Source organism: Humulus lupulus, chromosome 1, assembly GCF_963169125.1.
Source record: "Humulus lupulus chromosome 1, drHumLupu1.1, whole genome shotgun sequence".
NCBI classification, from domain to species: domain Eukaryota; kingdom Viridiplantae; phylum Streptophyta; class Magnoliopsida; order Rosales; family Cannabaceae; genus Humulus; species Humulus lupulus.
The window spans coordinates 88,042,501-88,067,600 of NC_084793.1; the positions used below are offsets into that span (position 1 = coordinate 88,042,501).

Genomic DNA, 25,100 nt, shown 5'->3' on the forward strand with positions numbered 1-25,100 from the left:
TTGGTACATGCCATTATTTTTTTATTTAAAAAATTCATTCAAATATAAAAAAATTATTTAAAATCTAATAAAAAAAATTAAAAATCATTTAACAAAAATTTTAAAATTTTCTTTTTTAAGGAATAAATACTAAAATTATTATTCATGAAACAAATTTAATTACTAAAGTAAAATAAAAATAAAAAAACCAAAAAACTTTAGAAAATCCTACTATAAATTCAAATTTAAAATAATTAAATATATAGAATTATAAGGTTCAATGGTACTAAAACCAAAATAATAAGCTTAAACCCATTAACGGAATTTTATTCTAATCAGACACTAATGAGCTTAATCCTCTCAACTGCCTATAAATAAGGTTAGAGTATCACTTGTTTAGTGCATGAAAAAATGCGACCTAATAAATCTCTAAAGAACTTAAGTTTTGCAAGTTCTTATTTCTCAATACAATTAACTCGTACACTAGGACTAATTAATAATATAAATCCCGTACGTGTTTGATTTTTTTATGCTTTATTGGTTTATTTGTAATTAACAAAAAAATCAGTCAACAAGTATTAAATCTATCTCAATTCCAGAATGAGTGACTACTATCTCAGTTTTTGGATGCGTGAGTAGTTTCAACAAAAAAAATCTTGAATACTTAAACTAATAAAAAAATATTGGGTAATTTCACTACAAATTTTTTTTACAAACACTAGAAGATTTCTTAAATTCCAACTTTAATTAAAAAAAATTATCAAAAAGAAAGGAAAAATTAATAGAATGTCTCACAATAGTAAAGTTGATAAAGTTTGTACACAATATAAAATACTTTTTTAGAAAAATTAATAATAAAGAAGCTCATTCCACAATCGAAAAAATGTACCACCACATAATTAACTTTGAAATTTTATGAATTCAAATAGGGTATTTCTATCAATGGAATATAAAGTATGTTATGATATCTAGGCAAATAAATAATTTTATTAAATTAATATTAAATTAGTAAGTGGTCATTTTCCTTTTTCTAAGTATTTTATTTTTCTTTTTAATTATATTTCTAAATTAAAATAAAGGGCTTCAGCCAATACACCTCATCCGAAAAGCCCATTTCGTTTTCTTCTTCATATCCCTAGCTCCATCTCACTCACAAATCTCTAGCTCCATCTCACTCTAATCTCTCTGTCTCTCAATTGAAATCAAACCCCAGACCCCATTATTCTTCCCCTATCTCTCTCGTATTCCTGTCTCCCTCTCACTCTAGCTCTCTTTGTCTCTGATTCTAAGTTTCTTTCTTCTCCGTAATCCCTCTCTCTCTCACCCTTTCGCACAGCTTCCATACCCAATAAAGCTGAAAAGAAAAGCCCCATTTCATTTTCTTCTTCATATTCCCCTATACACTCTCAAATCCCTAGCTCTCTCTCTCACTCTAATCTCTCTATCTCTCAGTTGAAATCAAACCCCAGACCCCATTATTCTTCCCCTCTCTCTCATATTCCTGTCTCCCTCTCACTCTAGCTCTCTCTGTCTCTCTCATTCGAAGTTCACATAACAACTTCTAACCGAAGGAACTCAGAATCATCTAGCCGAAAGGTAGTGATTCCAAGAAAGGTGGTGGTGGAGGTTCGCAAGATGGGAAGATTGGGTCCAGCAATGTCCTCACGAACCAGTACACAGGTAAAGCTTGGTTTTTTTTTTTCTTGTTCTGTTCTTGGGTAGGCTTGAATTTGGTTTTAATTTTTTTTCTCATCTGTTCTAATCATAGAGAACTAAGAAAGCCATAGAAGTGTCTCTACATAGCTAGCTTAGATACTGCGCCTACTGTGAGTATTTTATCACGAACTGTCTTTGTTGCTTGAACTTTCAGCTTCTTAATTTGATGGCTTGTTTTAAATAGGGTCACACGTTGCGACTTCTGTCCTTGCCAGATTTCTTAGATCGATCAATAGGCAAGCTATTGAAGGTTTGAATGTCCACTTCTCTCTGCCTCTCTTGTTTATTTTTCTTCATAATATTATATATTTCCCCCTTTTCTCATTGTCTTTTGCTCTGGACCTTTTAGAAAGGTTCTTTTGTTTTACCAATGCAAAAGACATCTTGAAATTTCACTAACTTTAATCCTTTATTTTCATATGGTCTATTACAGCTTAAACAAAAGATTGCTTCATCCACCTCGGCCATCAAATCTGTTTTCGACCAAGAACAGCCCAAGCAGGATGCGGAAAGCCGGTTGTCGTTCTAGCCGCCATTATGTTTTCTTTTACATGAGTTTATCGACTATCTGAGGTTATCTATGATGTAGACTGACAAACTGGAGCGATTAAGGGAGAGGATGATCAAAGTGCGGGAGCTTTTTTGGGACACTGATTCAACAGAATTTGTTATTGTAACAATTCCCACGGTAAAATCTTTAGACATTTGACTTGGTAAATGGTATATTTTGCTTGCTTGCTGGTATATATCATCTATTTCTGAAGTATACACTGAAATTAATGAACATGATTCATCATCGACAAATGCATAACTTTATCTCTTAAAATCAAGGACCTGATAAAGTTTCTAAATTCTTTTCCTACCCTCCTTCCGTAGGATCACCAGAAAAATCCATGCTTAAAAAGCTTGCTAAGAGCAAGTCTTGAGAGTTTTGAATTCAAATGATATTTTGTCTGCATTTTAACCACAGGTGATGGCAGTCAATGAATCATCTAGCGCTAGTGCTAGTCAATACTTGGGTATGAATTTGGTTTTTTTTTTTCTTGTATCTGTTCTTGGGTAGGCTTGAATTTGGTTTTAATTTTTTTTTTTTCTGATTTGTTCTAATCATAGAGAACTAAGTCAATACTTGGGTATGAATTTGGTTTTTTTTTTTTTCTTGTTCTGTTCTTGGGTAGGCTTTGATTTGGTTCTAAATTTTTTTTTCTGATCTGTTCTAATCATAGAAGTGGAAAGCCATAGAAGTGTCTCTATATTGCAGTAATAATTGACATTTTATTATATACATATTTATAAACATATAAGCTCTGCACGGACATATTTAAGAACTAGTTACTTGTTCTTTGTATTTTTTTTTCTTTGATTATAGATTTCCATCAAAGAGTGTTTGATTTGTGTGATCTAAATGTCAGAAAACACCTAATGAATCTTCAAGAAAGTATAACAACATTCATAAGAAAAAAGAGATGTATATGTCTATGATCAATGTTTTTATTTCCAAGTTAATTTCAATGCATATTGTTTTAGTGAAATATGGTAGAGAGAATAAAAACCTGTTTGTCAGTACCTTCTCCTTACACCTAGTTGAAGCACCTACAGAAAAAAAAATTAATTAAACAATCTAACCAATATAGCCATGATATTTAATCAGTATATGGCATACATACCTCAAGAAAATATAGATGAACTAGTGAAAAAAAAAGAGATACTTACTATATATATTAATTTTCTTAGATAGTACTATCCTCCTTGAAAAACTGAAATTTAAATTTCAAACTAGTTTTTTGTAAGTTTTTTAATTAATACTTTTATTTCCTATATTTGTGCCTGATTATACTTATATAGAGATATGTATATTTTATGAAATAAAAATTTGAAAATATTAAATTGTTTTTTTATAATTAATTTTTATTATATTTCCCACTTTACACGGTTATGAAAAATTTAATCTAAATTGACATTTTATAATTACTGGTTGTTGTTTCCTAAATATGTGGTTATAGTTAAGTAAGATATTTTTTAATTATTAAAAAACTGAATATGCATATATATAATAGGTTAGTTTTTTAAATTATGTCAAAGATATTTGTATTATTGACCCATACATAGGAATCAGTTTTGAGACAGCCCATTCTCTTATATATTTTCAAATTTTAATTGAATATCATATAATAAATTTATTTATATATTTGTAAGTTTGTATATTGCGTTTAAGTTATTCCGATGCCTAGTCTATATCATTTGGCATTGAGGTCACATCCTTTACACGATGGTTGAGGTGAGTCTTACTGCCATTGTTTTTAAAATAATCCTTTACTTGATGAGAACTTTGGCTTTTTTTAATGATGCCTGATTGAATGTAGCTAAGGTATTTGCTAAAAAGATTAGGATAATATTTATCTATGATTTGTTGAATAAAAAAACTGAGTATTTTCCAAAATTTGTTATGGTTTTATTGGGTGATATTTGACTTGTTAATGACCATGACTTGGCTGAAAGCTCATCAACAATTCCACTGGGTTTGTTCAAAGTGAACTTGATGAAAGAATTGTTCTTAAGCTTCCTTTCAAGTAAATTTATTATGAATGTGTTTGATATCCTTTTGTAAATTATTCATTTATTTTAGTACTGATTTAATACGGATTGTAAGTTGCTATTCTGTTGCTTTTCTTTTAGCTATTGGAGCAAGAGAGTGAGTTTAACACTCCTACTCTTCTTGTACTACTTCAGTCTATATGTTATCCAATGCTTTTATTCTCTATAGAAACTTTAATTTATATCTCATAGTTCTAGTGATTTATATCACCAATTTGATTCATCGTTGGATTTGTACATTTTTTTGTGTGTATTTCTGAGATTGGCATTTTCGATCAAAATGTAGAAAATTTGATTTTTTTTATCCATTTCTTGATTTGATTTAAGAAGTCTATCATTGAATCTTAGAATTAAAAGTTACATGTGACGGACAGAGATCATAACTATGGAGAGAGTTTTAAATTTAACAGAGTAGCTATCCATTCTTTTATTTATAGTCTTATTGAGTGATGGCTGTCATTGTGAATATCTAAACTTCCCTTAGGTCAGTATTTGATTACCTGTATAGCATTATATAATTTATTGGGTTTTGCTAACATCTAAAGTAGTTGTTCAACAATTAGCTCAGATTTATAATGAGCAGCTATGTTTCGGCTATAATTCCCTTATGTGTGCATGTGCATATTGCTTTCCTAAACACATTGACAATGTCATGCATGAGATTTGCTAGTTTAATATTAAAACACTTAAGGATTTGTGCATATTCATTAGCATTTTCTGATGCCATGTAAAATTTGATTATATATATTTATTGAATGAATATTCTTATAATAATTATATATTTTTGAATTAATTTATACTTTAGTTTTTCTTATAACTTTGAATTAATTTAAGATACAGTATAATTTTTTTTTTAAAAATGTAAAGGATAATTATATTTGACATTATATATATTGAAATGTTGTTGAGTGGTTATTGCTGATTTTTTTTGTCTTTTACTAAGAGATTTCAAACTGTTTTGAACATTTTCTTTGTTGAAATGGCCTTTTAAGCGTCTGATGTTACTATATATATTTGGTGATTATGGGACTGATTCTATTTCGCATACCCGTGATGTTCTTTCTTTGGGAAGTTGGCTATATAATACACATCTTCATCCATTTTCTTTTAGAATATGAAATTGAATGCTAGTTTTTCACCCTATTATCTTTTCTTATCATTTTATAACATTTAAGGTGTATAATATTGTTAAAATTATCACTACATTAATAATTTTTAGAAACTAGATTCCTCTTAGTTTTTTGAGTATGTAAGTGTATGTAAGTCCTTTACAATTAATACTTATCTCACTCGCTCTCCTACTAATTGTTTTTGACAGACTTTCCCACTACACTTTGACATGATGTTATTCATGTTCAAAATATTTAATTTAATTTTTTTTAAATATACTTTTATTACTCCATGTTACATAGTTTTGTTCCATTAATGCCTTGTTTCTGGAAATGCTTCTGCAACTAACAAAGGCAACAAGTATGAATATCAACTTGCCCAATTGGTATTATGCAATTTGTTGAGACATGAGTTACAGCCCAATTGCAATTCTGTATTTTCTTTGTGATACACTTTTCTCAGGAGGCTTTCTCAAATATTTTAAACATTTACCAAAACGTGATATACATATGAAAGTGCCTTATGATTAATTTTTACTTTTTAATTGCCTGTGGTTTATGTAATTATCCTCTGCCTATGTTTCTAATAGGTTAAGCCCATCCCAATTTCTTAAGTTCAATGTTGACACCTCCAAGAAAATGGAAAGGAGACAATAAGCACCTGTTAAAATTTGTGGTACGTTAACTACTACTTTTACTTGTTTACACATGAAATTCTCTTCTTGGTATTCTTTAATTTTTCATGTTCATATGTTTATCTCATGATCAAGTTAATTCGAAATTTGTTCTGTTATGTGATATTCTTGAATTTACTTTTGGGTGCTCTGTTCTGGTTTATGTGTACTTTGTTGAAACTTGGTCGGACAAAGTACTTGGAACTTTAAAGTGAGCTACCATTCAGTTTATATTTGACTTTACTATGAAATTCTTTATAATGTGTTGTAGGAATTTATGAAATAATGCAATATACATTCCTTGGTTGAAGATGATGCTGCATAATATGAAATGTTAATTTTTAATACGTAATGCTTGTTTGTGGTTATTTGATCTGTGTGGTGATATTGTCTGAGTGAAGTTTGTGGATAAGATTCTAGTGTTTGATGATGTAATGAACTTTTCTTGGCTGTAGGTTAAGAAGCATATCAAGCAAGGCCAAGGTCATGAAGGTGGGATCTTTACAGTTGAAGCCCCTCTTCATGTTTCAAATGTTCAAGTTATTGATCCAGTCATAGGGTATGTGACTGCCTTCAATTTTGTTTGAAGAATCCTTCAGTTTTTGCTCTTCCATGTTTATAAGTGGAGATTAGTGGTTTCTTTGCAGGAAGCCTTGTAAAGTTGGGATTAAGTATCTTGAAGATGGAGCCAAAGTAAGAGTATCCAGAGGCCGTGCATCAGGATCCATTATTCCTCGTCCTGAGATATTGAAGATAAGGACTATGCCAAGGCCTACAGTTGGTACTTACTCAAATCTTTGACGCTCTTCCTTTTCTTTTTCCCTGTAGTAAAATATGACTCTCTTGATATTTTCCGTGTCATGAGGCATTTGAGCATGGATTCACTACCTCAATTTTGCATGGAGGGCTTTCTCCTGATTTGAACAACTTGAACCAGATAAGAATGCTACAAAGGCCTACTGATGTACTAGAACATGGCTTGTTGTGTGATCTTCTATGGTCTGATCCTAGCAAAGACATTCAAGGTCTGATCTGCAGAGCTCATCAGGTTTGGGATCTTTTTAAGCTCAAAAACTAGTGATGATGTTATGTTATGATAGCCCTTTAGAGCCTAAATATATGCTGATTTTGCAGGTTGAGGAAGATGGATATGAGTTCTTTGCTAACCGAAAACTTGTGATGCTATTCTCAACGCCTAACTACTGTGGCGAGTTTGACAACAACTTATGGAACATGATTAAAGTCCATTATATGTTTAGTATTGTTGGGGTTTTATGCCCTAATTAAAACCCAAATTCTTTGTAATCTCATTTTATTATCAATAAAAGAATAGAAATCATTTTTTGACTTGGTCAATCACTTTGCTCACATGTTTTATTTTCATGATTATTTGTTTAATATAAACTTCTATTAAATCCCGAGCATATAGCTAATCTTATTTATAGTGACGTAATCACAGTGGAAAATAAATATGATTTTATGTTCAAAAATAAGTTAGTCCTAAGATTAGTCAGTGCACCGGATTTACACTGACTTGCCAATCTACGATATGATCTACTTACACATTACAGTGTTATGTTCTTTCCAGAACATTAGCAAAGTAGATAATATCGGATGTATTTGTTACATCGGACAGGACCGATATTGACAGTTGATAAGATAAGTAAACATACCGTTATTATCTATTCTAGTCATATCATATAGTTGACCATAGGTCAATTCAATCTCAATTCTGAGTGGTTAGTATTCTAACTGATTGTATTATTTGAGTTCTTTGACTTGTTCGTTACCAGCTTACCCTACGGACTAGCCCATACTTACATCTTGGGAACTCGGTAGTATAATTGAGTGGGAGTGTTAATCATAGATATGAACATCTATAGCTTCTGATGAAGAAGTGAAACGATGGTTTCCTTTTAGTTTGGTTCAAGGTGTTAAAATGATAGAGATCTCATTTCAGTAATTAAATTAGTTTACTGAAATATCATTTACAAGGAACTAAGTGTTTTAAGGATAAAATACAATGAGGGGTAAAACGGTATTTTAGTCCTATCTCATTGTAGACCGTTTATAGAGGATTGAGTGACAATTATGGTTGTAACAATGGATAATTAATAGCATATCTATATTTGTTATAGAGCGTTCTATGAATTCAAGAGTACAATTCCAAGTCTATAGTGGAGTCACGAGGAATTAATAAGTTAGTAAATTTATTTGTTAGATTTATGATAACTTATTGGAGCTTGATTTCATAGGCCCATGGTCCCCATTGTACCTTGGATAAAATCATCTAGATAGTCTCAATTAATTGATTTAATCATCAATTAGAATTATCAAAGTTGACCAGGTCAATTTTGGATAGTTTCACAGAGTTGTGTAATTTTGAGAAGAAAAGAGAAGTTATGGCAGATTTATTAATTAAGATAAATTGGTATCTAAATTAATAAATAAGTTTAAATCAAGGTTCAAATTATAAATAATTAATTTGATAAAGGATTTAAATAATTATTTAATTAATTAAATCAATAGAAAATAATACAGGCCTTGATTTTAAGTCCAATGGACTTATAATCAAATGGGAAATTTCACGGGCCTATAGCCCATGATAATTTCGACCTAGGGCTTCAAAATGGCTGTTATTTTATTGATTTTTTAATTAAATTAAATGGCCTAATTGAGTCTATAAAAGGAGTGCTTATAGAGAAGTTAAAAAAGGGTTTTTGATAAGTCAGATTTTCTGATAGTTTTATATTCTCTCTAAACACAAGTCCTTTTCTAAGCCTCTTTGTATTTTCTCTTCTTCTCTCTATATCTATCTCATGTGTTGAGAATTGCCCACACTAGTCTAGGTGGTTCTAAGGATACATTGGAAGATCGTGAAGAAAATAGAAGATCGGTTCAGTTTCTTGATAATACTCTGCGACAGAGAGGATACAAGAGTTAGAGAAACTGAAGGAAGGACTCTTAATTCCGCTGCGTATACTGTAAGTATTCTATTTTTGTTTCTCTTTGAATTCAATTTTAGAAACATGTTTTAGGCTGTCTCGTATTAATTTGTTTAATATTAGATATACATGAAAATAAATTAAGATCCTGTATAAGTTTTTCCAACAAGTATATCATACAATGTTTGGAGCATATATGTTTTTTGGTAAATCTTTTGCTAAAGCGGAAATGACACTGAAAGCTTTTATGCTTTGTTTTGATTTATGTCTTCATTTTATTGAATAGGTTTTTCCATTTTTAGCAACAATCTGTACAGCTACTACGTAATCTTATATATCTCATATCTCTTGCATTGTTATTATATATATTTGTGTAATTTTAGACTGAGCCTACCAGAGTTTGTACTGTTGATAAATAATTTGGTTTTGTTACTTTAGTTGAAAACATTAATTGTTCTCTTTTCTTTTTATTTTCATTTTCTGATCAATCATGCTCTTTTGATCATTGTTGATGATCTTCTATAATTTTGAGGTTAAGTGATTATTTAATTGTTATCCTAATAGGTACATATGAACTTAATGCTAGTGCCATGATGAGTGTTGATGAGAGCTTAATGTGTTCTTTCCAGATTTTAAAACCAGCTGATAAGAAGCCAAAGTTTGGATTTGGCAGTGCTGCTGCTACTACTAGGCCAGGTCCTCCTAGTAAAGTGAAGGAACTAACAATTGTCTTTACAGAGAGCTTTTTATCTAATGATGATATTAAATGTACTTTGTTACATTGTATGTCACTCTGATAGAAATTGATCATTTACAGAGAGCTTTTTGTCTAATGATGATATTAAATGTACTTTGTTACATTGTATGTCACTCTGATAGAAATTGATCATAATGCACAGTTACATTGTATTTATTATTAGAAATGCTATAATAATCAATTAACAAATTTTTTTTAAATAATAATACATTAGATTAAAAAGCATAATTTAATTTATATTAATTTTGCTACCAAGTTTTAGAAGCAAAATTACTATATTTTTAAAGTATTTAGGCATTATTTGCTACTAAAATTTGGTAGTTAAATCATTTTTGTTGGATTTTAATATTTTAATGGCTTTTTTTTTTGCTACCAATTTAAAAGAAATTTGCTACTAAATTGTAGTAGCAAAAATATTTTAGTAGTCACAAAAAGTAATTATTTTGCTACTAGATTTAACATTTTTTGCTACTAAAAATTTAGTAGCAAATTAAAACTATTAGCTACAAAAAAATTTGGTAGCAAAATACTTTTAGTGACGGGGTTTTAGCTACGAGGTCGATACTAAAAAATTTGGTAGCTAAAATTGTATCAGCTACCAAATATAAATCATTTGCTACCAATTTTTTAGTAGCTAAAAATCTTTTTTCTTGTAGTGGAGTATGGGACAAACTGAAGTCCTGGCCTTCCCTGCTTCAGGGCGCATATGCCCCTGGTTTTAGGCAGTACATAGAAGAGTCCAGCCCCAAGGAAGGACCTGAACCCCCTAGGATCCAAGAGGTCATAGCTTTAGATTCTTCCCTACCTCCGTTAATCCCAGAGTTAGAGGTTGTACCTAGCTTGGTCAATACCCCCTAGCTGATCGTAATAGATTCCTCCCCTAGCTCGAAGGGTAGAGCTCTTGCTCTTCTTCTTGTGTTTACAATACTCTTGAATAATTACTTCTATAAACTGAATCCTTTGCTCGCACTTTTTCAGGTGAAGAGATGGAATTGCTAGGAGCTCCGGATTTGAGGGGTGCTTTTAAGGCCGGTGGGACCGGAGCTAGTCCCGTGGTGAAAAGGCCTAGGGTGACCAAGAAAACAACTTTGAAGATGGGAGGTACCACCAAATCTTCATTTAAGGACAAGGGTGCTAGCACTGCCTGGGAGCAGCCACCAAGAGAACTTCCCCTAGCTCTGGTAACAACAGCTATTCACCAAGGATGATGCCCGGACGTGGTGGGAGGTAGTATCCCAGACACGAGACACATCTGTGATGGATTGGAAAGAATTTAGGCAGCTGTTTAATGAGAAGTATTATTGTGATCTAGTCAAAACCGCTAAGATGAATGAGTTTCCGAATCTCATTCAGGGTAATGTATCAGTGACTGAGTATGTTAATAGATTTGATGGGTTGGCCAAGTTTGCTTTTGACATGGTACCCACAGATGTAGCTCGGAAGGAAAAGTTTTTTCAAGGATTGAGTCCCAGAATAGTTCAGGGCATTAGGATTACCCCAGTGCATGAAGTCTCTACCTATGCTCAGGTGGTAGGGAAGGCTCTTGTTGTTGAGAGCGCAGGACATCAGATTGGGCAGCAGGGTGCTGGAGAGCACGGAGCTCAGATAGTGGTACCTCCACTTATTGGAGCCAGTAAAAAGGAAAGTCGGAAGGCATATCCAATATGCGCTCTATGCAAAAGGCATCATCTAGGAGAATGCCGAGCAAGGGCATGTTTCTCATGTAATATGTTTGGACATCGTAAGAAGGATTGCCTAACGCGAAGGAAAGATGAGCAGAAGGGGATGGACAGCTCGATTCCAACTTGAGTGTTCATTTCGGGGAAGTCAGAGATTGAGACTAGTTCCTCAGGGGTGGCAGGTCAGTTTTCTAGTTCTGATTTCTTTGTTATGCTGATTGGTTTTGGTGCCATGCTGTTCCTTTATATGTTGCATATAGAGAGGTATAGAGTTGCTATGCAGATCACATGGTTATGTTGTGATGGGAAGATGGTACTGTATCGATAATCCAAGGGATGAGTTGAATTGCGATGAAAAAGAATTTATCAGTGATTTTGATAAAGCTGGTTATGACTGGCTTTGGTTTGATCCAGGGTATGGATTGGCTATGTAGTTAAGGGGTAATTTTAAATGGCAAGGAAAGTATAGTAACTCTTGAGCTTGAGAATGGGAAACCTTGTGATAATTGGCATGGTGCATGATTTTGTATACTTATGACATCTGTAGTGAGAGCTAGAGTTTTGTTGCAGGGAGGTGCATGGAACTCTTAGCTAGTGTTGTGGATACCATTTAGATCGTGCCAGTCAGGTCAGGACAGACTGGATTAGTTTGTGAAGTTTTCCAGGGTTTCTCTTATATGGAAGGAGACTAGAATGGTGATTGGATCAGTGCCAGGGATGGAATTAGATGTAAGCACTATTTTGAATGGCTCAGGGGAATTGTAAGAATTAAAGGTTCAGTTATTGAGTAAGATGGAATTCTCTAAGGAGGATCTTAGATCTGGTTGGGACCAGTTAGAGATCAGATAGGAAGTTATATAAAAGATTGTGTTGGTATCAGATAAGAGCACTGAGAGTGTTGAATATGTCTTGAGAATTGGTTTAATGCCAGGTGTTTGTGAATCAGATGAATAGAGCATTCAAAGGTTTATTTGAATGGGATTTATGATCGTCTTGGACGATGGTATTGTGGTGTCTTTGCGGAGATTTGCCAAGGTTAAGGAACGCCTTAGGGGCAGGAGTGTCCTTGGGTGGTAAGGATTTTACAGGTGCCTTGGGAAAGAGTTTTGAGTCTTCTTACAGATCAGAATTAGTTAGTGGGTTGTTATGACATCTCAGCGATGGAGAAAAGTAATTGCCTAAGCAATATGTTGGTTAAAGGATCTGACCAGAACTAGAGTAGAGTTTCTGGTGGGCCAGGTGGCCAGTGTTACGTTTGAGATTATTATCTCAGAGAAGATCAAAAGGAAAAAAAAAACAATTAAGTGTACCACAGATAGAAAAGATTGAGTGGAAAGTCTTAGCTGGATTAGCTAAGAGTTGTATAGTGTCGGATATGAATTTATTATGGTATAGGGTCGGATTTGGAATCCGATGGACACTGAGATTAATTGGGAGATTCTGGATGAATCTCGTGCTATTATTCTATTCTCTTCATTCAGGCATTATGGAAATGTAATAGGATGTGAAAGCTTTATAACGGTGGCCTGAGATGAAAATGGGTGTAATGGGATGTGTGGTAAAGTTCTTAGCCTGATAGCAGATCAGACCAAAGTATCAAGAATCGGTGGGGCCATGGTAGCCTTTGAGTATTTTATAATGGAAATAGGATGGCATCGCGATGGGTTTCGCAGTGGGATTTCCCAGGTCAGTGGACCAGTATGAGTTGGTTTAGGTCATCGTGGACCAGTGTTTTAAGTAAGTTTATTTTGTCAGCAAGGATGGATAACACAGTTGATCAGTATTCAAATCTCTTTGTGAGAGAGATAGAGCGCCTTCATGAAACTCAAGGTCTATCTTATCAGATGAAGACTCTATTGCGACTTCCAGGTTTTGGAAGGGTTAAGAAGGCGATGAGTAGAGATGAAATTCAGTACAGTTTATTACTCTCAGACTGATGATAAATCAGAGAGAGAGGGTTATCCAATCATTATTAGAGGAACATCTAATAAGATGAATGAGTTAATATATATATCTGGATCCTGAGGTGGTTCAGGGGACTATTGAGATTACCAGAGATTGAAGCTTTGATGCTCACTTCTCAGAATAAAGGGAAAAAGTTTTGTTGAACTGAAAAGTAGGAACATAGAGTTCCAGGTAGAAGATTGTATCTTCCTTAGAAGTATCTCCATGGAAAGGGGTGAGGAGTTAAAGGTAAGCTAAGCCCTAGACTATCTCGGTAGTTGTGTCCAGGATAGGACTGGTCAGGTTGACTTGATTCGATCTTGTTTTTGGCACTATTAGTTGTGAACAGTTTATTTTGTATTTCCATGCAGTGGACATGGGTTAAAAGAACTCATGAGTTGAGTTATGAGAATATGGGAACTAAAGCTAAGTTATCCTATAAGGAATAGCCAGTTCAGATATGAGACTGAAAGACTAAGGTTCTGAGGAACAAAGTGTACCTTGAGTTGAGGTATGTTATGGGAACAGTGAGGTCGAACGAATGACCTGGGAAACTGGAATCAGTTGTGTGGAATTCTTATTCCGGACTAAGGTTCTGTAAGGAGGGGATAGTTGTAATGCCCCAAATTTCCTAATAAGGTTTAGGACCTTGATTAGGAGGCCGGGAGGGCCATCATTGCTTTATTATGTTATTAAATGATAATATGCATGTTTAGGTGTATTAAATATGCATGTGAACCCATTTCTGAGTAATTGGGTGATTTTCATATTTTGGCCATTTCGGGCATATTTGGCATATATGTGATATGTGTGGGGTGCTTTATTATTATTTGGTTATGCCAGGGTTACCCATCACAAGACGATCTTAGGAGGTAAGCTAGTGGAAAAGTCACAACGAGATTTATTCTTGGCTTGGAGTAAGTCAAGGGGTATTTAGAGCATTACCGGGTTATTGGGTAATGAGAATTAATATTTGGTGATAAATTGGGAGTTAGTAAGATTAGGGGGAAATTCAGGAGGTTTTGACTATTTTGTCCTCGGGGGTGTTTTCGGGACCCCGAGTGTTAGGATATGGATGAGGCTACTTAAGCTTTAAGTAACCTTTTAAAATAATAAAAAGAACGTTCTGTATGTTCTCTCTCCCTTAAAGTTCCATTTTCGTCTCCCGATTGCATTTTCGAAGGTAACTTGAGTTCTAGGACTCGGATTCAAGCGAGGATCAAGGCATAGCAATCCTAGGGAAGATTAGAAGCTTATTAGCCAGAGGATTTAGTTGGAAACAACTCAATTGGAGGCAATTCAAGATTTAAGTTTTATGTTTTTAAAAGTTTTTAAGCTTGAATTGGATTTTGTGTTTCAATGTGTTTTTGGGTGATTTGAGACTTGGGTTTTATGGGTTTTGGATCATGGGGATGTTTGGGAACTTTGATTTTGGGATTTGGAGATGTTTGGATAGGTTTTTGGAAGGTTTTAAAAGTGAAAAAATGAGGAAAAGTGGCTAGTGCGAGGTTGGGCTGCGGCCCTGTTCTTGGGCGTCGCGGCCCTAGCTTGATGAAGGTGGAGGAGGCTTTGCCAGGGGGGCGGGCCGCGGCATGGTCCTTGTAGGGCCGCGACCCTTAAGGGAAAAAAATGGAAAATGTGAGTTTTTGTGATGGGAACTTAACTCTAAGGGTCTGGGATCAATCCTACTACCTAGTTGAGTGGGATTCGATGTCCCGGAGGCTTGGGTTGGGTTTGGAAGTATTTATTTACCCATTTTGATGAGATTTTATATCATGGTTGTGACTAGGTTTTCACTAGGGGCTTGGAATCAGGATCGTGCTTGTGACTCATTTATTGGTAACCTGTGCTTGGACCAAAGGTAAGAAAACTGCACCCTGTGTTTATGTGACATGCATGGTTATTATTGATGCATGTTGGATTATGAAATGTGGCATGCATGACTATTGTTGGGGCATGTCAAGTGGTTAAATATGATGCATGTGATGCATGAGAAACATGTGATTAGGACATGCTTTGTATACTGAGTATGATATTGTTCAGAGCTTGAGCCTCTGTGTTTATGCATGATCCTAATTATGCTAGTAATTATTGAGTAAGCATGCTGAATGCCCTTTATTTGGATATTTGACATATGATATATGTTTGGTGGCATGGCTTACTTGTGTATGGCACTGACTTATTAGTCAGAATCGGCAATGGTGTTAGATCCATCTGAGAAGCTGTGATTTACTAGTCAAGTTCACAATGAGTTGAACACTGGTCGTGTTTTACTGACCTAAGAGTCAGAAATGGCATAGCATCATGAACGCCGAGCCAAATGAAGATTAGATCTAATCGATATCAGCGTTGAATGACTCATATGGGGTATTAATGCTGGATCGACCTAAAGGTCGATGAAAATAATAAGCGCTTGCCTAGTCTAAGACTAGTTACTAGAGCCAGGGCCTAAGGCCTAGGTGACCACTTGTCACATGGCTAGGAGGGTATGGGACCTTCGAGATGGACTTATTAGTCATCTAATCGAGATGGACTTATCAGTCATCTAATCGAGATGGACTTATCAGTCATCTGACCGAGATGGACTTATCAGTCATCTGACCGGGATAGACTTATCAGTCATCTAACCGAGATGGACTTATCAGTCATCTGACTGGGATAGGCTTATCAGTCATCTGACTGAGATGGACTTATTAGTCATCTATCTTTTTATTCAAGGCTATCAGCTCGATATGGTCACCGGAACCACCAGTGTTAAATCACTTATCTGATTGAGATTGACTTGTTAGTCATCCACTTAGGAGGGCAGGATTTCCTATCCTGGATACCCATCATTACGTGGATTTGTTGCCTGCTGGAATAGGGCTATATCTGCTAGGCGTGTGCCTTATGATTTGATGACATGTTATTACTGTTCATGAGCATATTAAGTTTTCTTGCTGGGCTTCGGCTCACGGGTGCTATGTGGTGCAGGTAAAGGCAAAAGAAAGCTGGACCATCCTTGAGTTGGAGAACTTAGGTGATGAGGTGTACATATGCAGCTGCTCGACCACCATGGTCGAGGTTTGAAGGGGAACTAGGGTTTAACTCTGTTTTGCCGCTTAGATCGGTTGGTTGTAAATATTTTGTTGTAATAAACCTTTAAATTATATTTTTGGGATCCCAATGTATACAGTAAACGTTCTAGTGAAACGTTATATCTTAACCGAAATTTTTAATCCCTAAACTGCTAATCATACTTAGTTACACGTTTATGGCCAAATGACTCGATTAGCGAGTTTAGCACTGTTTACAAGGCACATCGTAACAGTCCTTGGAGTTAGGGCGTTACATCAAGAAGAAGCTGATCGAGGCCGAGGCTAAGGACAAGGAGGAAGCCGCAGTGTCCTCATCTCAAATGGATGAGATGCTTTACCACTGCTGGGCCTTTAACCAGGATAGGAATTTCTCTTTCATGCAACCCGAGCTGTGGGATCTGTATCTTGCTCGATTCAAGATTCGGTTCTTATAAGAACCCTCAGAAATTGGTGAAGCTTCTAGAGCTGCAGAGTGGGATGGTGAGGAGGTGACTTTGCTAGAGCGAGCTAACGGAGCTCAATGATCACAATTTATTATTATTATTTTAACTTTTGTAACAGTCCCTTGAGACCAAGACAATTTCCTTCGGGCTTAGGTCGAGGTTTTTTTCTCCTCGAGATGACAATATATTTTTGAATATACACCTAACATGTGATCTATTTGTGTTTCCGTCAGTTTATCATTTTCTCATGTTTATGAATCCTTAGACTCTTGTACATTCGAAATCTTAGGGATTGACTTTTAGATGGAGATAGATTTTATCAATATCTTATTGTATCCAAGATTTTGCTTGCTTATTTGCATCATACCTGTTAAGAATCAAGCCTCGGACATGGTTATGTCCAAGGTTTTTAATAAACTTAATAGCATTATACCTGTTAGAAATCAGGCCTCGGGCCTGGTTATATCTAGGGTTTTTAATAAACTTAATAGCATTATACCTGTTAGAAATCAGGCCTAGGACTTGGTTATATCCAAGGTTTTAGTGATTTCTCAAACTTAGTTTGCATTAGGTTTATTGAAAACTCGAGATTTAAAAAGCCGTTAAATAATCAATTTCTCCAATCTCCTAAGTTTTTAATCCTTATCCGAGTAAGCTTAACTTTCTCAAAAAATCTTCTCGATTATGTGCCACCCAAGGAACAAAAACGTATAAACGTTCTTGGTTGCTTTTACAACGTGAGCTCGTAATAATAAAATAAAGAAGTAATTATTTAATAATCCAACTATTATTGAATTGAAATGGCTTTCATAAATAAGCCTTACATAAACGGTAATACTATTGATAATACTTTTTTAAATGGAGGGCATTCCAGATCTGTGGGACTATTTCCCCATTTAGCCAGACTAGCTTGAAAGTTCCTTTGCGCATGACCTCTACGATCTGATACGGTCCTTCCTAGTTCAGGCCTAACACACCATCCTTGGGATCTTTATTCACCAAAAAGACCCTTTGGAGAACTAGATTGCCTAATCTAAGTCTATGTCCCTTGACCTTTGAATTGAAATAACGAGTGATCTTTTGTTGATAATGGGCAAGCTGTAACTGTGATGCCCTCGTTTTTCTTCGATCAAATCGAGGGATGCCCTAAGCAACTCATTGTTATGATCTTGATCAAATGTCCTTTGTCTATGAGTAGTCACCATTGCCTCAATTGGAAGCATAACCTCGCATCCAAAGGTTAGGGAAAAGGGGGTATGTCCCGTGGAGGTTCTATGCGAGGTCCAGTAGGCCCAAGGTACTTGTGGGAGATGCTCGGGCCATAATCCCTTGGCTTCATCTAATCGTTTCATCAGGCTTGCCTTCAGGTTCTTATTTACAGCCTCGACCTACCCATTGGCTTGTGGGTATGCTACCGACGAGAAGCTCTTGGTTATGCCATATTTCTCACAAAAGTCTGTGAATAGATCACTATCGAATTGTGTTCTGTTGTCTGACACGATATTTTTAGGGAGTCCAAATCGACATATGATATTCTTCACAAATAAATCCAAGACTCTCTTCGAGGTGATGGTTGCCAGAGGTTTAGCCTTTATCCACTTCGTGAAATAATCGATCGCCACTAATGCATACCGAATCCCTCCTTTTCCAATCGGTAGGGAACCTATCAAGTCAATTCCCCATGCTGTAAATGGCCAAGGGGATGGCATTATGGTTAGCTTGACTGGATCAGCTTGGGAAACTATGGAGAAACACTTGCATTTGTCGCACTTATGCACATACGAGATCGAGTCCTTTGTTAAAGTGGGCCAAAAATAGCCCTGTGTCAGTACCTTCAGGGCTAGGTTTTGCCCCTCAGCATGATCTTCGCAGAAGCCTTCGTGTATTTCTTATAAAATAGTTTTGCTTCCTCAGGCAAAACACATCGCAGGAGGGGCAACGAATGACCTCGCCAGTATAGGATTCCTTCAACAATTACATACCGTGGAGTTCGATAAAGTAGTTTTCTCGCATCTTTTCTGTCATCAGGTAGTTTTCCAGTCGTGAGGTACTACATTATAGGATTCATCCGGGTTGGTCTTATGTCAGTCATTTCGACCTCCACCGTTTCTCCTGTTACACACGGGCTTTCCAAGAACTCCACCAAAAATACATTCAATGTTTCAGCCTCTTTGGTGGTAGCGAGTCGAGCTAGAGCATCAGCGTTGGAATTCTGCTCGTGGGGTACCAACTCGATGGAGCTAAACTCGAACTCAGACAACTCGCCCTTTACCTTAGCCAGGTAGGCTGCCATCTTGATGCCTCGAGCTTGTTACTCCCCCAATATCTGATTTACCACGAGCTGGGAATCACTATAGCATTGGATAGCTTTCACCTTCAGCTCTTTCGCCTCCCCTAGCCCTACCAATAAGGCCTCATACTCTGCTTCATTGTTGGATGCTTCAAACCCAAACCTGAGAATTGTATGGAACTGGTGTCCTTCAGGTGAGATTAAGATTATCCCAGCTCCCAATCCGTTCTCGTTTGATGATCCATCAACAAATATTTTCCATAATTCCTGCACTGGCTCCCTTATCAACTCGTCCTGAAAACCAATGCACTTAGACACAAAGTCAGCAAGGGCTTGACTCTTGATTGTTGTTCGTGCCATGTATAATATCTCGGACAGGCTAAGTTCGATGGCCCATTTTAATGGACTTCCAAACATTTCAGGCTTTTGCAACACCTGCCTTATAGGTTGTACGATTAAGACGTTAATTGAATGGGACTTGAAATACGGCCTGAGCTTTCTTGAAGCCAAAATGAGAGAGAATGCCAGCTTCTCTATCAATGGGTATCATGATTTAGCTTCGAGAAGCCTCTTGCTTACATAATATATAGGTTTCTGCGTCCGATTTTCTTCTCGAACTAACACAACACTGACTGCATTCTCTGTTACGGCCAGGTAAAGAAATATACACTTTCCAGACGTCGGCTTTGATAGTATAGGGGGTTCAAATAGATGCGTTTTCACATCGTGAAATGCCTATTCGCATTCTTTGATCCACTCAAATTTCTTGTTTCCCCTGAGCAAGTTGTAGAATGGTGACACTTGTCAGTGGATTTTGAAATGAAGTGATTTAGAGCCGCCACCTTTCCAGTCAGGCTTTGTACTTCTTTACGTGACCTAGGCGAAGGCATTTCTAGTAGCAACCTGATTTTTTCTGGATTTTCTTCTATCCCCCCTGTGTTGGCTATAAACCCCAGAAACTTTCCTGACGCAACTTTGAAAGTACACTTCTGAGGATTCAACTTCAAGTCGTACTTTCACAGTATGCCAAAACATTCTTCCAGGTTGGATACAATGTTATCAGTAGTCTTTGATTTGACAAGCATATCGTCGACATACACCTCCATATTTCTCCCGACTTGGTTAGCAAACATCTTGTTGACCAACCGTTGGTATGTGTCCCCGACGTTTTTCAGCTCGAATGGCATAACTTTGTAGCAATATGCGTTATGATCGGTCATGAATTGGTATTCTCTTATTCTGTAAGGTTCATCTCGATCTGGTTATATCTAGAATATGTATCCATGAAAGACATGAGCTCGTGATAAATTCTTGGTAGTGGGAAAAAGTCCTTGGTACAAGCCTTGTTGAGATTGGAGAAATTGATACAGGTTCTCCATTTCCTGTTTGGCTTTGAGACCAGCACGGGGTTAGCAACCCAGATCAGGTATTTTGCTTCCCTGATAAATCTGCATTTAAGTAGGCGAGCTACTTCTTCTTCTAACACTTTAGCTCGTACTGTCCCCAGAAGCCTCCATTTTTGGGACTTTCAAGGCATGCTCTTGTCCAAGTTTAAGGTATGTATTATTATACTCGGACTGATTCCCACCATATCCTCATGCGACCAGGAAAAAACATCCAGGTTCTTCCGTTGAAACTTGACCAGCTCCTTCTTCCTTTTGACTTCAATATTTTTTCCAATTTTTACAACTCTTGAAGGTTCTTCCGAGTCGATGTTTATTTCCACAAGCTCTTCTATTACTTTAAGCTCAAACCTCTCTTCACCTACCCGTAGATCAATATCGTCCCGTTGGGCGACCTCACCATCTTCTTCTCGAGGTTCTTCCGTCCCACAAGTGACTTCCACCCCCTTGGACTCCTCACCTCCCTTACTTATGACCATTTCCTGCTGCTTGGGTTGTGATTTTCCCTTCATAGAAAGGCTATAGCATTCTTTGGCAGCTAGTTGGTCTCCTCTTACGATGCATATCCCCGAGGTTGAGGAGAATTTCATTGTCAGGTGTAGGATGGAAGTGATGGCTTCAAATGCCATCAGTGCAGGTCAACCCAAAATCGCATTATATGCGGCCGGAAAATTGATTACCACGAACTCGAGTATTTTAGAGACAGTTCGTGACTCTTCTCCCAATGTCACTACCAAGTCCGATTGTCCCTGTGGTTGTTGCTCCTTCACTCGAAAACCTATACATAGTCATTGAGGTCGCCTTCAAATCAATTACGGACAATCCCATCTTTTCTAGGGTGGACCTGAAAAGTAAATTTACAGAACTTCTGTTATCCACCAGTATTCTCCGTACCCTTCGGCTAGCGAGCTGCACGGTTACCACCAGCAGATCATTGTGTGGGAATTGGACGTGGCTAGCAACCTCCTCTGTGAAAATGATTGGTTACTTTTCCAACCATTGTTGTTTTGATAATCGCTACTTCAGGACAAACTCCATACTGTTATGAGCTTTCAACTCATTGATATACCTCTTTTGGGCCCCGCTGCTCATGCCCACCAAATGAAGTCCTCTGGAAATAGTAGTTATATCTCCTCCTACTATCAGGGGAGGGTCGACCTGATTCGTCTGAGCTTCAAGTTGACCTATCGGATCTTCTAGAACTGGCTGAGGATTCTGCCTGGCAGGTTGATTGGGAACTACTCGATTTCGGGCGTACTGGGCTAATGGCCCAGCTCAAATGAGAGTCTCAATTTCATCCTTCAGCTGTTGACAATCATCAATGTTATGACCAATGTCATTGTCGAATCAGCAAAACTTTGAAGGATCTCTCTTCACCCTCTGGTCCCTTAAAGGTTCTCGCTTTTTCCAAGGGAGGCGATTAGAATTAGCAAGGAAGATACGCTCTCGGGTGTCTGTTTGGTCAGTGTAGGTGGTGTAAATGAGCTTGAATTTCCCCCACAGACTTGTTCTTCTTCATCCCGTTCTGGTCACTCTCACCATTCCCCTTCCTCTTGTTATTTCCCCCTTGGTAAAGGGCTGAGCTGTAGCTACAACATCCATCACCGCTCCAATGGGTTGGACAGGGGCCTGGCTGGTTCCTGTGACAGAAGCTCGTGCCTCCTCCAAGTTTATCCACTCTTGAGCTCACGCCAGAAATTCATCTACGCTTTTAACTCCTTTTCATTGGAGTTCTTGCCACAGGTCACCTCCCACCAGGATTCTCATTCTCATTCCCATTAGGTTGGAGCTAGCCCACGCAGCAACATTGGAAAATCTACTCAGGTATGCTTTTAGTGGTTCACCAGGTTGCTGCTTTACATTGTCCAATGAATCGGCTTCAACACGAGCTGCTTGTGAAGCTCAGAATACTCTTTTAAACTCGGAAGAAAATTTCTTCCATGAGCTTATCAAATGTTCTTATATTGTTTAAACCACTGTCTAGCAGGTCCGACCAGAGTTGCTGTAATGCCTTACTTCCTTAGAGCTGTTACTAAGTGAGTTAAAAATGTACCATTATCTCGCTAATCGAGGTTTTAGGTTAAAAGTGTAACTAAACTAAAATAAAAGTCGCTTAAAGACATTAAATATGAAAATGTGGCCATTCATTGAAATCGTAAAGGGTTATACATTTGGGATCCCAAAATACTTTTTAGAAAATTCATTACAACTCAAAGTTACAACCAAGGTCGACCTAGGCGACAAAACGAATCAATACAATGCATTTTCCCAAAATCACTGTGGTTGTGGCAGTCAAGTAGGCCGAACATGTACCTATCGCTCCATGCTCTCCGTACTCATGGTTGGTTGACCTTTCCCTTGTCCTTCCCTGCACCACAGAGCACCTGTGAATCGAAGCCCAGCAAAAAACTCAACACAAAACATATAACATATGCATAGCAGTCAACAATATACAACAAAATAGCCATCAGACTAAACACATAACGCCCAACACTGTCCCAGGTGTTGGGTTCGCGGTCTTCATCGAGAGGGTGGCTCCAGCACCCTAGGAGGGTCTCGCCCTAACGGCCTGCACTCAGCGTGCTTAATGCCGATCCTGACCCCTTGCCATTCCCAGCCTTTGCTATCCACGCACAAATATGCATCACATAGCACGATATCAACAGATAATTAAACACATACTGAGCATAAACATTAGGGCCACACCTTACAATACAATCATTAGGTCTACGCCCTGCAATACAAAAAATAGGGCCACACCCTGCTCTATGGGTACAACAGTTTCCTTACCTGTGTCTCGAGCTATCTGAGCACTGCAATCCCGATCACAGTCCTCTAACTCGAGCCTCGTTGAAAACCTAGTCACAACATATTAATAATAACCATCCATCAAGTTCTAATTCAATAAATAACTTCAAAAAATAAATCTAGCCTCCAGGACCTTGGATTCTACCAACCTAGGTAGTAAAATCCTTTTGGAGCCTCATGCATTTGGTCTTTAGCCTTCAGTGCTGAAATCATAGGTACTCGTGGTCCACTCATTGTCCCTACGCATACAAAGTGTTCCTCCCCTTCCGGTTCAAAGGTCACCATTCTGCGCTTGCAGTCAATCGTTTCTCTATACTTTGATAACCAATCCATCCCTAGAATCATATCAAAGTCATCCATTGCTAGCTCAATTGGATCCACAGAAAACTCCCTACTGTCGATCTCTACTGGCAATGATCTAACCCATATCCTAGAGACTATTAGTTCCCAGTTGGCAACAAAGTCTGAAATCCTCTAGCATACAAATTACTAGGTCTACAGAGCTGATGTATCACTCTACTAGAAACAAATGAATGAGTAGCCTTTGAGTTAATCAATGTAGTAAAATAAGAACCAGCACTAGAAATGTGACCTGTCACGACTGAGAGGCTAGCCTTAGCCTCAGTCTGGGTCAAGGTAAATACTCTGGCAAGAGTGTGACTGTCGCTCTGTTATGGCTCTTCCTTCCTGGCTTCTGGGTAGTCCTTTCTCAAATGACTGATGCTCCCACAAGTAAAGCAGGCCTTGATCCTGTACTCTCTCTGATGTCGTCGTCTACACCGAGGAAGCACTGGGAAACTCCTCCAGTTGTCTCCCCCACCTTGATGGCCACTGAAAGCACCTAGTGCCCTCCTATTAGAGCCAGGAGGAACAAAAGAGTCCAGGGCCTTTCTTTTCTTCTCACTAGGGCAACTATCCCAGCTAGATCCAGTAAAAGGAGGCACCGTCCTCCGAGCATCGCGCCTAGCAGTGCCCTCTCTCCATATCTAATCCTCGATCCCCTCAGTTGAAAGGGCATTGTCCACTACCTGTGCGTAAGTGGTAGTCCCCGGATCCAAAGTTATCTTGACGTCATGGGTGATCATGACATTCAATCCCCGCAAAAAACCGATCTCTTCGTGCCATGTCAGTCGGCACAAATTCGATGGGAACTTCGCTAACTTGTCAAACTTCAAGGCATACTTAGTAACCGTCATCTGATTTTGAGTCAGGTTGGTAAACTCATCTACCTTCTTAGCTCAGACTGCGACACTATAATACTTTTCATTGAAAATGTTTGCAAACTCTTCCCAAGTCATAACTGCAATATTCCTTATCTGAGACACAATATCTCACCAGATGCGGGCATCTTCTCTCAACATGTAGCTAGCGCAAGCTACTCTCTCGTTCCTTTCCACCCTCATGAAATCTAGGATGGAAGAAATCATGTTCATCCACTGCTTTACCTGCAGTGGGTCTGGACCACCCTGGAAAATGGGAGGATGCTGCTTCCTGAACCTCTCATACAAAGGTTCCCATTTATTCTCCACAAAAGGTTGGGCTGGCACTAGTGCCACAACTTGTGGAACCTGTAACCCAATGCCCTGAGGAGGGGGCCTGTTGCCTCAACTGTCGAAGCTCTTCTTCTGTTCAGTGAACTCTAGCTTCCATCTTGGAAAATAACTTTTGCCGATTCAGTGGG

General features: G+C 37.4%; 1 protein-coding gene across 6 annotated transcripts; it reads left to right on the forward strand.

The window, feature by feature from the left end:
* The first annotated feature begins 1,085 nt into the window (after positions 1 to 1,085).
* Positions 1,086 to 7,429, forward strand: LOC133795627 (uncharacterized). 6 transcript variants are annotated; one of them, XR_009875382.1, is made up of 10 exons: positions 1,086 to 1,659; positions 1,748 to 1,805; positions 1,880 to 1,945; positions 2,129 to 2,383; positions 2,666 to 2,714; positions 5,990 to 6,075; positions 6,529 to 6,632; positions 6,721 to 6,854; positions 6,939 to 7,121; positions 7,208 to 7,429. XR_009875382.1 is itself a non-coding variant. In XM_062233083.1 (5 exons), the coding sequence occupies exons 1-4, from the start codon at positions 6,019 to 6,021 to the stop codon at positions 7,034 to 7,036; spliced, it is 321 nt and encodes a 106-aa protein (XP_062089067.1). In that variant the 5' UTR covers positions 3,826 to 6,018; the 3' UTR covers positions 7,037 to 7,121; positions 7,208 to 7,429. The 6 variants fall into 6 exon arrangements, 1 of the variants encoding a protein (XP_062089067.1); XR_009875384.1 differs by lacking the exon at positions 2,666 to 2,714 and having other exon boundaries at positions 6,707 to 6,854; XR_009875380.1 differs by lacking the exon at positions 2,666 to 2,714 and having other exon boundaries at positions 1,089 to 1,659.
* The last annotated feature ends 17,671 nt before the right edge of the window (positions 7,430 to 25,100 follow it).

Bases quoted from the DNA above. Each gene is read 5' to 3' on its own strand.
- LOC133795627 (XM_062233083.1), top strand. From the start codon at position 6,019: ATGTTGACACCTCCAAGAAAATGGAAAGGAGACAATAAGCACCTGTTA. The intron at 6,633-6,720 runs GTATGTGACTGC...GTTTCTTTGCAG, and splicing joins GTTATTGATCCAGTCATAGG to GAAGCCTTGTAAAGTTGGGA. The intron at 6,855-7,010 runs GTACTTACTCAA...AACTTGAACCAG, and splicing joins TATGCCAAGGCCTACAGTTG to ATAAGAATGCTACAAAGGCC.